This window comes from Excalfactoria chinensis, chromosome Z (assembly GCF_039878825.1).
Source record: "Excalfactoria chinensis isolate bCotChi1 chromosome Z, bCotChi1.hap2, whole genome shotgun sequence".
NCBI classification, from domain to species: domain Eukaryota; kingdom Metazoa; phylum Chordata; class Aves; order Galliformes; family Phasianidae; genus Excalfactoria; species Excalfactoria chinensis.
In genome coordinates, this window is record NC_092857.1 from 33465076 (window position 1) to 33478245 (window position 13170).

Consider the following 13170-nt stretch of genomic DNA (forward strand, 5'->3'; position numbering starts at 1 on the left):
TTTAAACTGCAGACGGACTGTATGCACTAAAGTGAACTCTTCAAAGAAAATCCAACAACTCTGAAATAAGATAGTAACATTAAATGTATACTCTTATTATTTCTGTACAGCCCTGAGCTACAGATATGTGCTACTTTTATACTATATAATGCAGTTGCAAAACAAACGAAACTAAATATTGCAGCAAATTATATCTAGGAAAATCTAGGAAAAAATAACAATGAATTAGGTTCACAACATAATTTAGCTATCCACATGCACTTACATGTAACAGAAAAAACTTCTGAGTTCACTCTGAACTGACAGCCTTGCTTCAGACTGTTGTATTATGGATATTCCATACCATATGAAGTCAATCTCAGCAATAAAAGTTAGAGAAAAGAAGGATGCAAGAAGGTACATTCAGAGTGACAGTGTTTGTCTTTCTAAGAAGCTCCCGCTTTCCTGGGAGGGGCTGAACATCTTCTCCCGCTGATGGGAAGTATCAGATTAACTCCTTTTTTTGCTTTGCTTGTGCACATGGCTTTTGCCTTACCTAGTAAACTCTTTATTTCAACCTACTAGTTCTAACACACCTTTCCAGTTCTCTCCTTCAGGGAGAGTGAGCAAGCAGCTTTGTGGGCCACAGCACTCTGCTGGGTTAAACCACAACAACCAAGCAGTTTGAGTTTCCACCAGGGTAACAGCGGGGATCCCCGAGACATCTCCACCTAACCCCGAGATGCTACAGACTACCACTATGTTGCTTACCATTAATCCCCACTCTGAGGATATGCAGATTCATATCAGTTACCCTGTCACTGTCACCACAGATATCCAGGCTTTTACTGCCAAGGAAAGTTTGGCTACATTCTCTCCTCAACACTCTGTATTTAAGAAACTAAATAAACTGTACTCCAAGTAATATCCCCCAGATGACTCACATGTCAGAGAAATTAAGAAGGGAAAGGAAGGAGATGGCCTTGTGGAACTGAATAATCTCTACCTGGTTCTCTGGCTGCAAGATTACATTTAAAAAACCTACCAGTGCAGCAATAAATGAACATATTACTTCGAAAAGTACAGGAGAGCAATTTCACTTACCTTTTAACCAAGAAATCTCTCTAGGAGTACATTACTTAACTGTGTGAAAAAGTGGAATACCTTTGCATATTACTGCATGCTTGGTTGTTTATTCATGCCTGACAAAGTAATTTTGTGTATCCCGTGTTTCCATGGGCTCCTGCCCAGGAGGACTATGTTATGTCATTATGTGAGGGCAATATAATCACACGTAATTAAACCCACATTTCCTATATGGTGAAAGGTAGTGAAGAAGTATGAATTACAATGAAAGAGAGTGAAAGGTAAACTTCAAAACGCAGGATAAGAAACAGAGAAGCAACAAAGTGCTGTGACAAAGAATAGCATTACAAGACAGCACAGCGGTTCTGAATTAAGACACACTGTTTGATTTTAATTATTTCAGTAATCATTAGCTACCATGATTGCATAACCTAGGGCAGACAGGATACATTAAGCGAAAGCTTATCATAGCCTAGTTCAACCTTTCAAATACTTATCAGAAAAAGTTTTCAGAGACTATGATTCCATGTGGAAGAATACAGTTTGTCCGACAAACTCATGACTAACCAGTAATGTGACTATGGTAATGTCAAACGTTTGGAACAGCCCAAAATCATACCCAATCTAAGCAGAAGCTTATCTACCACATTGTTTTATATAAGTGCTTGGAGAGAAGTGAAGCAATAAGTAAAAAATAAATTCACTGTATCCTAAATATTATCAAAGGAAAAAGCAGATGAGGAAACTCTCATAGAATTATCTAGTTCCTTTAGTTTGATCTTTGTAACTTTGTGCATCAAAGAGCAGGTGTAGATTTCACACAGCTTGAATTTCTAAGCCAGAGATGACAAATGACAGAATTTTAGAAGCCTCTGAGCCATTTCCATAGAAAGTCGTATGACAGATCTAGCATTTAGTGTTACCAGTTGCCACTTAGATCTGTGTCAGTAACAAAACTCAACATGTACTTAATTTAAAATTCAAAAACATGCTTACAACACAGGTATCCTTTTGGATGTGAGATGCCTCTCCAGACAGAGGAGGGCAAGTATGACCAGGTTTCTAGCTCCTTTTTATTTTTGTTGCCCCAACCATGACTGTATCCAAATTTACATAGATCACATTAATGTGCTTTTCAGAAAGCTGTTCAAAAGGTGGAACTACGGGCTTATGGAAAGTAAGGATTTTCTGAGAATAGGCAGAACAGCATTTTGCACAAAAAGAGAAGATATCTGTAGCAGTTTCAGACAACTGTCTTGTGATATCACAGATAGTCAGCATTCATAAATTAAAACAATTTGAAGAAAGAAGAAAAACTTCCAAACTAGAACACTGGCAAAAGTCATGACTTGGGATTCAAATAAACTTTCTTAATCAAACTTCCAAAGGAAACCATGATAAAATTAAACATCCGTCCCAGTACAGAGGATATTATATTTCTAATATAAAGAGATTAAACTATATTAAAAGCAATTCTGTATGTCAATCTGGAAAATACCTCTCTCGTCATGCCCTCCACCACCATTGCTCAGTTTCTGCTACAATTTAATGGTAAAGCATATTAAATGTTGTAAGCTGTACAGCGCTTCCAAACATGTTACTAATATGGTGGGGTCTTGAACATGTTTTCCAGTTACACAACAACTCGGTAGACATGGAAATACTGCAGGTCATCTCTTCTCAAGCAAGGTACATTGGCTTTCAATAATTAAAAAAACAAAGGAGAGGGCAGTTTTTCTCCAAAGGAAGAAAATCCAGAGAGGTTCAATAAACAAATACGCCGTTTGCTAAGTTTCACACCACTCCTGCTATTTCCTGACACTGTTTTACAACCTATGTTTTCTGAAGGGAGGATCTGAAATGCTTCATCTGGGAAGGAAGCAGAAAAACTTTCTGAACAGCCCTAATACCTTTGCCATTCCTGCTGAATAGACAGGAATGTGACAGTGTCATCACAAACAAAAACACCCAAACCTGCCTAAAAGAGTCACTGTCTCAACAAATGAGATTCCAAATGAGAAGACTACAGAAAGAAAAGTTTCTAAGCTGACTGCCATTGCGAGGAGACCTGAAGCCAGCAGCAAAAAGTTTCTTGAACTACAATTACCCTTTTTCATTCTCAATTTAAACAAAGTTACTTTGTAAACAAGAGTCTCCAGCACCACACTTTTTCATAATTCTTAACACTTTTTCATAATTCTTAAAAAAAAGCATTCAAAATAGACAAAACCATACAAAAGTATTTTTCATGCAAGGAAGACAAACTAAAAAGAAAGAGAACAACATCAACAACAAAGGAAGAAAAAAAGGGGATAGTATTCTACAATTAACAAACTGCTTCAACAAACAATTTCTGGTACCCTTAAGTCCAAAAAAACACTGCACTTCTTTCTTACTTCAGATCCATATGTTACCACAGCTGCCTTTCTGTCACAGGACATCATACCTTCTGCAAACAGTAACAGTGCTTTCCTAAATCACACATGGGACTAAGTCACCTCACTCCAACTCTTCCAGCTTGGGCAAGATAAAGGATTTGTTTGCATTTTCAACTGAGAAACAATACAAAATCCCTTGTGATACACAACACAAAGCCAGCTTTCCCTCAGGTTTCACTCAGTTCTTTCACAACAGGTTGAACTGCATTTAAGAATGGCCAATTTAATGACAAATAAAGGTAAATAAAGTATGCTAAGAATCAGGTACTAATTTCCAACAGGGTAACTTACCATCTTTGTTTAGCCACTGTTTTCTCTGTCTGTAGAGTAAAAGCTTGTTGTGGACGTAGGGCAAAAGAAACTTGACACACCAGCTCTCCACACCAAGTTTGTTTTCCACCAGAACTATTGGGCTCCGGTTGTATCTTGCTTCAGGGCAGGGTATCAATCCAATTTCATCTCTTAAAAAAAAAATAACAGAAAGAAATGCAATTAAACTTACTTCCAGTATTTGACAACTATGTTTTTCAAAACTTCAGCTGTCAGTCCATCACCTTTACCCCTGTGCTCATTATTCTCAATTCACCTTTCTTGCTTCCACACAGACTTGCAGGTACAATAAAATGCATTTTTTAGAAAGTAATCTCCTGCATAATTATGCTGCAAATTAACTCAGCAAATAAATGATGCAAACACATTTTTGGTCTGAATAAAGACTTAAGCTGAGCAAAAAAACCCAAATCCAGCAGAAAACCCATAATATTTTACATTGCTTTACAATCTATTTAGATACAACATAAAAGGTAGCTGTGGTTTTAGGAAGAGTCTCTACAAAATGTATATTATGTCTCCAGTACTGCAGCAGGAGAAGAACAGGAACACTTACAGACATGCTGAAGAGTCTCAATGTAATATTCATTACTAAATAAACAAGCATGAATTCAAAGTACTTTAAATGCCGTGTAAATTTTTTTGGTGATTATGGACTTTCTCTACTTACTCAGAAATGTTATATTAGGTTTTCCCAAAAATCCTGAATGGGGAAGGTCCTTTCTATGTACTTATTATATTACACCTTTAATCAACCATCTAGAAATAAACAAAAGATGGCAACTAAAATTTATACCCACAAACAAAGCAGAAGCATCTCAGGTTTTTTAGTTTCAAGGGGCCATATTATTTTTTCCTTAGCTTTTAGTGTACACGGATGATGAAAAAGCAGTTCTTAAAAACCAAAGACAGACTGCCAATTATTCACGCTCACTTGGACAAAAAGGAATACAATTCTACACTTTCTACCATTCGTGATTTCACCATCAAATTCTGTTCAATGGAACAAAACTGGAATGATGATGAACTTTTTTTTTTTTTTTTTTTCAGTACAAGGTCTATAGATACATCCCAAGTGTTGACCTCATAATCTCAACCCAATTATCACATGCTAATTTTGCTACTGGATAAGCTGAGCGTACTGATTTAGTTCAGTGTTCTCAGTGGATTATTAGTGAAGCAATTGAAAATGACACCATGTGTTTGTTTAAGAACAAGTATACCTGCTTACTCAGAAAACTGATTTAATATGTCAGACAGTAAAAGAGCACAAATAACCTGAGGTAAGATACTTGCAAATTACTTGGCTCTGTCTCTAGACACACACCCAGGTCCATTACCCATCTCTTCCATCTCTTCTCATCTGAGAAAAGGGGAAAAAAAGAAAAAAAAAAAAGAAAGAGGGAAACTCTCAAATATACTACCTACCAAACTGCAAACAGTATGCGATTTCCACCCATACTGTTCCACTCAAAAAAATTAAGCTTTTCACAAAGATACTCAGGTTAGACTTATAATGACATTCCAGATTAGACTCATAATAACATTACAGACTGATGCTCTGATGCTTTCAATATGGTGCCTTATAGCTTGAAGTTTGTGCTTCCTGCTGTCTTTTCCTTTACAAAGGGAAGACCTCACGGTGGCCTTCCAATATTTGAAAGGAGCATATAAACAGGGGGGGAACAGCTGTTTATGAGGGTGGATAGTGACAGGACAAGGGGGAAAGGTTTTAAACTGAGACAAGGGAGGTTTGCAATAGATATTAGGAGGAAGTTTTTCACACAGAGGGTGGTGACACACTGGAACAGGTTGCCCAAGGAGGCTGTGGATGCCCCATCCCTGGAGGCATTCAAGGTCAGGCTGGATGTGGCTCTGGGCAGCCTGGTCTGGTGGTTGGTGACCCTGCACATAGCACAGGGTTGAAACTGGATAATCATTATGGTCCTTTTTAACCCAGGCCATTCTGTGATTCTATGATTCTGTGAAATGCTAAATCTAGTCCACATCCAAACTTTTATTTGCTCTTGCATGCTGCGACACATAAGGCCTCAGAGGCAATGAGCACACAGCTTTGCTAGTTAATTCTGTGAATTACAACAAAAATTTATGAGCTGATGCTTACAGACAGTACAGCAAAGGCAAATAGCAAGGGAAAACAAATAAAAACAACCCAACACCCACACCTTCAGTTCTCAGCAAACAGAAGCTTGACTCAGGAGAGCTAATTTCACAACACAGCATTAAGTACACCATGACTATCGATCGGTAGGATTTGCAAAGAGTTGACAAGTCAAACGCCCCAACTCTAGGACATGCTCAGCAAGCCATAAGAGGCAGAGGACTATACCACTGCCTAATGAGAACCATGAAGATACAATACAACACAAAAATGTTTATCTGGTAAATTTGTGCATTTTCTCCAAGATGCAGACCAGTGATTGTCATGTGGTAGAAACATTGTCTGCAACACTTTGGTTTTGTCTCTGATGTTCTGGGTGGTTCGTAAACCTTACACGGCATTCGGTTTCTGGGAAGGAACAGCATTTATGATTCAAAATGCTAGAAGAGCAGGATGCCTATCGTGTTCTAAACAATTCATGCAAACCAGCATCACTCCTGAAGGCCTCTTGGGTCTGCAGGAGAAAGTAATGGAATAAGTCATTCATTTTGTCAGCCCAGTACATTATGCTTGAGAACACTTGCAGCCTCTGCATCATCACATACCCCAAAAATGTTTTTGCAGCAGGACTCACACACAGGCACCACCAGTCACTCAAATATTCCTTTTAAAATTAAATTACTTAAGTACCCTAAATCTTGCGCTAGTAGCCTCTGGTCATAGAGTCATCTAGGTTAAAAAAGACCTTCAAGATCAAGTCCTATCATCCACTTGACCAACTGAGTCCCACCACTAAACCATGGCCCTTAGTGCCACATGCGCATATCTCTTAAATACCTCTAAGGGATGTAACCAGATCACTGGGCAATCCATCCCAATGCTTGATCATCCCCTCTGTGAAGAAATTCTTCCCAACATTCAATCTAAATCTTCCCTGGTGTAATTTGAGACAGTTCCCTTCTATCTATCACTAGTCATTGGAGAAATCTACACCCTCCTTTCCTGCAGCCTCTTTCCAGACTGAACAGCCTCACTCTTTCTAGCTTGTTTTCCAGTCTCTACACCAGTTTTGTTGCTCTACTCTGCACACACTTGAACACCTTTGAGCTCAATTCTTCTTTTAGTGAGAGGCTGCAAAATGAGCACATGCTCCAGGTGCAGTCTTACCAATGACACATACAAGGGAAGCAATCACCACTTCCCTATTCCTGCTGGCCATGCTATTTCTAATGCAGGTCAGGCTACCACTGGCCTTCTTGGCTATCCGAGCATACTGCTGGCTGCTGTGCAGCACTTCAAGGGCCTTTCCTGCCAGGCAACTTTCCAGCCACTCTTCCCCAAGCCCGTATCGCTGCAGTGGCCTGATGTGACCCAAGGAAAGGACCTGGCACTTACAGTTGTTGCGTGTCACGTAACTCTCCACAGCCCAGCATTCCAGCATAGGAATGCCTGGTTATATTGACAGGACCACACAAACCAATTGTAGGGTTTAGGGTGCTCATATTCAGGTACAAGTCGGTCACAGTACTGAAGGTAATGGCAATTGAAGGCCGTTGTTCTGTGGTATCTCCCATTATCAGAAACACTACCTACCGTTAAACTAATGTTTAATTTCACTCTGTAGATTCCACTATTTTCTCTTGAATTTCAGGATACAACTTGACGTGCTTACACTTCACAAAAGCAAGTTCCAAAAACTGCACAAATTATCTTTGGATTTACAGATCATCCTAACACCGCAATTCACAATCATAAAGCACTAAGCAGAAGCCGACAGAACTTAGCTGATAGTTTCATCTAGGTTATCACCAAAGCTTCTTCAACCTGTTCTGAGGCTGGAGAAGCTGTGTAAGAATAATACCCTATGAAGCCTGGAGCTTCTTCATACATACCCCGTGCACAGTTAAAATCTCAGCTGTGGCAGAACAACACTGAGAGGCAGCTGCAGAACACTCTTCTGCATTTTTTAAAACATCATCTTTCAAATAACCCAACCTCTCCCACAAAGAATTAGACAGAGGGTATCAAGAAACGGTTTGGAAATTAGAATGACACATAATTAGGAAATACTGTTCAAATACAGTTATACTGATAAAAAAAGACTGGAGTAAAGTAGCCCTGAACATTATAACTGCAGAATATTGATGCAATTATAAAACGCTTTTAATACTGGATGTCAATTTAAAGCATGGACATTTGGGATTTATATATTTTTATGTTTAAACAAGTCTCATGAAATGACAACGTGACTTACAGCCTCTGAGAAGTGGGGAGAATGGCCTTTAAATACAAGAAATGAAAACATTTCTTGCATTATCACATGCACATATGATTCTATTTCAGAATTTCAAATAATAAATCAATACCATTAGTCATTGGTTAATTAGTCTTTAACTTACTGGTACAACCAAAATCTTTCATAAATGAAAGAATAGTAAGATACTACTGAAATCCTAAGTATTTCCATCCCATATTTGATTCTAAAGAAGCTATAAATATTGGATTAACATTATCTAGGAGTTTCCTTTTGCTTGTTCACACATTAATCTTCACTTCAAAGTTCTGCACTGATTACCCTTCTCACTAAGTATTGCAAACAAATTATATTTACAACAGATGGCAAATTCATTAAGAATCAATGCTGAATAAGTTATTTAACAATTTAAAGGGAAAAATATTGGCAAAACAAACTTCATATTTAGCTAATGACTTAATGAAGTGTGTTTCATTTTGGGTTCCCAGAGGAGGAACCTGCAATCACACCAAAAGAAATCTTGATTCAGTTTCAAATCTATGGTGGCTGCCTTCTATTTGATTATGTTGGTCCATGACATCAGAGGCAGATGCCGGTGACATGGCAGTAAAGGTTGAACCTTCCCACTAATATTTCATGCCAGCAGGCCACTGCGAATCAACAAGGAGCTCCTGGACTTCCTTAAGCACAAAAACAAATCCTCTAGGGAATAGAAGCAGGAACGGGATAACTGGTAGGACTATGAAGATGTTATATGAGCAGCAGGGATCAGGTTAGGAAAGCAAAAACTGAGACAGAATTAAACCTAGCCAAGGACATAAAGAGGAACAAGAAGAATGTCTGCAAGTGTATCAGTGATAAAAGGAACGGTAGAGAAGATGTGGGTGCTCTCCAGGAGGAAACTGGAGATCTGGTCACAAGAGATACGGAGAAAGCTGCAGTGCTCAATGACTTCTTTACCTTAGTCTTTGCCAACAAGGGCTCAATCCACAATGTCCAAACTGCAGAAAGCAAAGGTAAGAACTTGGAGAAGATCTGGCTACTTTAAGTTAAAATCAGGTTTGAGATTATCTAAAGAACCTGAAGGTGCATGAGTCCATGGGACATGATGAGATCCATCCATGGGTTCTGAGGGAACTGGCGCATAAAGCTGCTAAGCTGCTATCCATCATATTTAAAAGGTCATGGAAGTCTGGTAGAGTTGCCACTGACTGGACACATAACCCCTATTTACAAGAAAGGCAAAATTAAGATCCATGGAACTACAGGCCAAGCAGTCTCACCTCTGCACCTGTCAAGAGCATGGAGTAGATCCTCCTGAAGTCCATACTAAGGCACATGGGAAATAAAAATGAAGTGACTGGTGGTAACCAACATAGCCTCACCAAGGACAACTCACACCTCACAAACTTGATGACCTTTCATGATCTAATTACAGTATCAGTGGATAAAGGAAAAGCAACTGACATCATCTATCTGGACTTGTGCAAAGCATTTAACATTGTCCTGCATTACATCCTGGTCAACAAATTAGAAAAAAATGAATTTGATGGATGGACCACCCTCTGGATAAAGAATTGACTGAATGGTTACACTCAGAGAGTTGTAGTCAACAGCTCGGTGTCCAAATGGAGACCAGTGAGGAGTGGTATTCATCAGGGACCAGCACTGGGACCAGCGCTATTTAACATCTTTGCAGGCAACATGGGGGACTGCATCCTCAGCAAGCTTGAAAGACAACACCAAGCTGAGTGGTGCAGCTGACAATCTAGAGGGAAGGGATGCCATACACAGGGACCTGGACAGGATTGAGAGATGGACCCCTCATGAAATTCAACAAGACCAAGTGTGAGGTCCTGCACCTGGGTCAGAGCAGTCTCAAACACAGATACAGGCTGGATGGAGAACGGCTTGAAGGATTTGGAAGCGTTGGCCAATGAAAGACTCAACATGAGCAGGCAATGTGTGCTTGCAGCTCATAAGTCAGATCATACCCTGAGCTGCATCAAGAGAAGTGCGACCAGCGGGTTGAAGGAGGTGATTCTGTCCACCTACTCTGCTCTTGTGAGACCTCACCTGGAGTATTGCGTCCAGCTCTGGGCCCTCAACACAAGAATGAGCTGTTGGAGCAGGTCCAGAGGAGGGCCATGATGATCAGAGGGATGGAGCACCTCCCCTGCGAGGACAGAGAGCTGGGGCACTTCAGCCTGGAGAAAAGAAGGCTCTGGGGGGACTTCATACCAGCTTTCTGGTACTTGAAGGGGACCTACAGAAAAGCTGGGGAGGGACTTTCTATAAGGGCAGGTAGTGACAGGAGGAGGGGAAATGTCTTTAAACCAGAAGAGGGTAGAATTAGACCAGATACTAGAAGAAATTCTTTACTGTGAGGGTGGTGAGACCCTGGAATGTGCTGCCCAGTGAGGCTGTGGATGTCCCCTCCCGGGAAGCATTCAAGGCCAGGCTGGCTGGGGCTTTGAGCAACCTGGTACACCGCAAATTGAGACAGAGAAAGTGACCTGAACTAAGGTGATATTGGCAAACCAGATAAAGCATCTTCAGATTTCACACACAAGTGCTGGGTTATCCTTTCCAATTGTGCCCTTAGCATTCACATATTTTTTTTGACAAGTGAGTCTTTTATTCTCACTGGCCTCATAAGCAAAAGAAAAGCAAAGTTCAAAAAGAATTCATGCACTGATGTATTCTGTGCTTACAGTCCATTCAATTCCAGTGGGACAACTCATGCAAATGCTTTTATCAGATCTGTGCTGGTAGGACTGGGTTCAAGTACCAATAAATTTCACAGCCTTACAAAAATTGAAAACTAGCAAGTTGACACAGTTATCCTGCAGAAGAAAATGGAGCGATCAGACAGGGGAGGTAAAATTAAATTAGCACTGCTTAGTTAACTAGAAGTGAACGTGCCTTAAAAACACAGCATTTGTTAGGGACTGCAACAGACCACAGCTGTCTTGGTCAAGGAATACAAGATACCTCACATCAACCAGAACACCTGGCTGTAAGGGCTGCAGCCTGCTGCTCCAGATGCAGACAGGTGTGGTAGCCAATGGCCTGCAGCCTATCCTAGCCACACAAATACTAGAGTTCAGAAATCCAGCAGGCAGAATTCCCATCTTCCTTATCTCAGGAGGCAAACCAGCAGCAGGTCATCCTTTCTCATACTACACATGATACAGTGCACCAGTTTCAGGGCACACAACTCTTTAATCTCTCAGACTGAATGAAAGAAAACACCAGCTGCATATTTTTCAAAAGCACAGGCTCTAAGTTTGCTATCAGGAAACAATTTTGATGAGTAGGAACCAAAAGGAGTCAGCGGATTCATTCACAAGCACTGGCTGTTTAGAGCACATTATGCTTCAGAGACTAAAAATGGAACTTCATGGCCAAACACGATTCTTTTTTAGAAAGTACCCATATGCCGTATTTTAAAACCTGGCCACCTACCCAAGCAGTTAGCTACATTTATGGAAATATGAAGACACTTATTCTAGTCCTCTCCTTCAAGCAAAATGACACGTTAAAAACTGTGCATAAAGTTTTCCTAAATAACTGCTTAGCGTGCTATTTTCTGGAACAGATTAATAGGCCATCGCCTTGGAGACCGCAGCTCTTCCATCTGACACAAAACCCTGCATTTACGTTACAAAGTTCTTACCCATTATCTGCTGCCTCAATTGTTCCAACTAATATGGAGTCTGGATCGATAGCAAGACTCTTCCCTAAACAGTTTGCACCTTAAAACGAACAACTGCAAACGGAAACGGGAGCGGTAGGTAAGTGAGCGGGTCAGCAACAGGACTGAAAACGAAACATGAACCTTCTTGCTCAGCAGAGAAGATAAACCAGGTTCGCAGAAGACAGCAGTAACTGCTCTGTCCTACACAGCCATCGTGTTCATCTCCCTCCAAGGCGAAGGAAGGGCCGTCTCTGTGCTGGCGGTACAGATGTCAGGTTACATACGCGTCACAGGCGCAGCTCGGGAGCTGCCAGACGGAGGCCGGACGCACCGTGCTGCCGCTGTAAGAACACACGCGGGCTGCGTTCCCGCCTCACCTCACCTCGGCCGCACGATGCACGGCGCCCAGCCCCGGATTCGCACGGCGCTCGCTTAGCAGGTGGTGCCTCCATCAGCACATCGGTCCCTGGTGCTGCGCTCCTCCGCGCTCGGCACCTGACCCAGCCGGAACCGCTCTGCTCCCGCACAGCGACACGCCGGCCGCCGCCGGCCGCTCGCTACCCGGCGCGCCGCGCCCTGACCTTGGCCCAGACGCCCGGCCCCGCCGCCGGGCGGCCCCAAGCCCCTCCGCCCCGCCCGCCCGGCGCCCGCCCCGCTCACATGTCGGGGTTCCGCTTGAAGGCGTTGCGGATGTCTTTCACCACCCGCTGTACCAGCACCGCCACCTCCTCCGGCGACTCGGCCATCTTCCGCAGCCGGCCGTGCCGTGCCGTGCCGTGCCGTGCCGCGCCAGGCGGGCAGAGCGCTTCCGGGTCAGCGGGCGGCGGGCGCCGCGGGGATGGCGCTGACGGAGCGGAGCGGAGCAGGGCGGGGGGGGCGGTGCGGCGTCAGGCCGGCTCGGACGCCGGGTGCCGTGCGGCCTCGTTCGGGAGGGGCGGGCCCGGCCCCGCCTCGGGCGGCTGCAGGCGTAGCACTCGCGGCAGCTTCCTCTGCCTGCCGGCTGAGCTCGACGGAGCTCGGAGTCGGCAGGCGGCTAGCGACCCTGGGTGCGGGGCTGCCGTCCAGAGAGCCAAGCTGGGCTCTGCGCCGTGGTTAAGTGCCGTTAGCTTGTCGAGCCTCCCCAGGAGCACCAGCAGCAGCTCCGAAATCCGGGAAGAAAAGTGTGTAACTCCTCTGTGGTTAGAAAGTGGCGTTCCTTTATTGCTCGCGATACCTACCGGGCGGCTTGACAAGCAAGCACGCACTCTGAATTCAGAGTTCA

General features: G+C 42.7%; 1 protein-coding gene across 2 annotated transcripts in view; it reads right to left on the bottom strand.

Moving 5' to 3' along the window:
• PTAR1 (protein prenyltransferase alpha subunit repeat containing 1) overlaps positions 1-12718 on the bottom strand; it is a 28366-nt gene extending 15648 nt beyond the window's left edge. The window contains exons 1-2 of one of the 2 annotated variants that reach the window (XM_072359604.1): positions 12570-12718; positions 3795-3964 (exon numbers count right to left, since the gene is read on the bottom strand). In XM_072359604.1, the coding sequence (XP_072215705.1) occupies positions 3795-3964; positions 12570-12655 (256 nt within the window). In that variant the 5' untranslated portion in view covers positions 12656-12718. Of the gene's footprint in view, positions 1-3794; positions 3965-5111; positions 5194-12569 lie in introns of those variants that run through there. The other variant, XM_072359605.1, reaches the window with a different exon arrangement.
• Between the last annotated feature and the right edge of the window lie 452 nt (positions 12719-13170).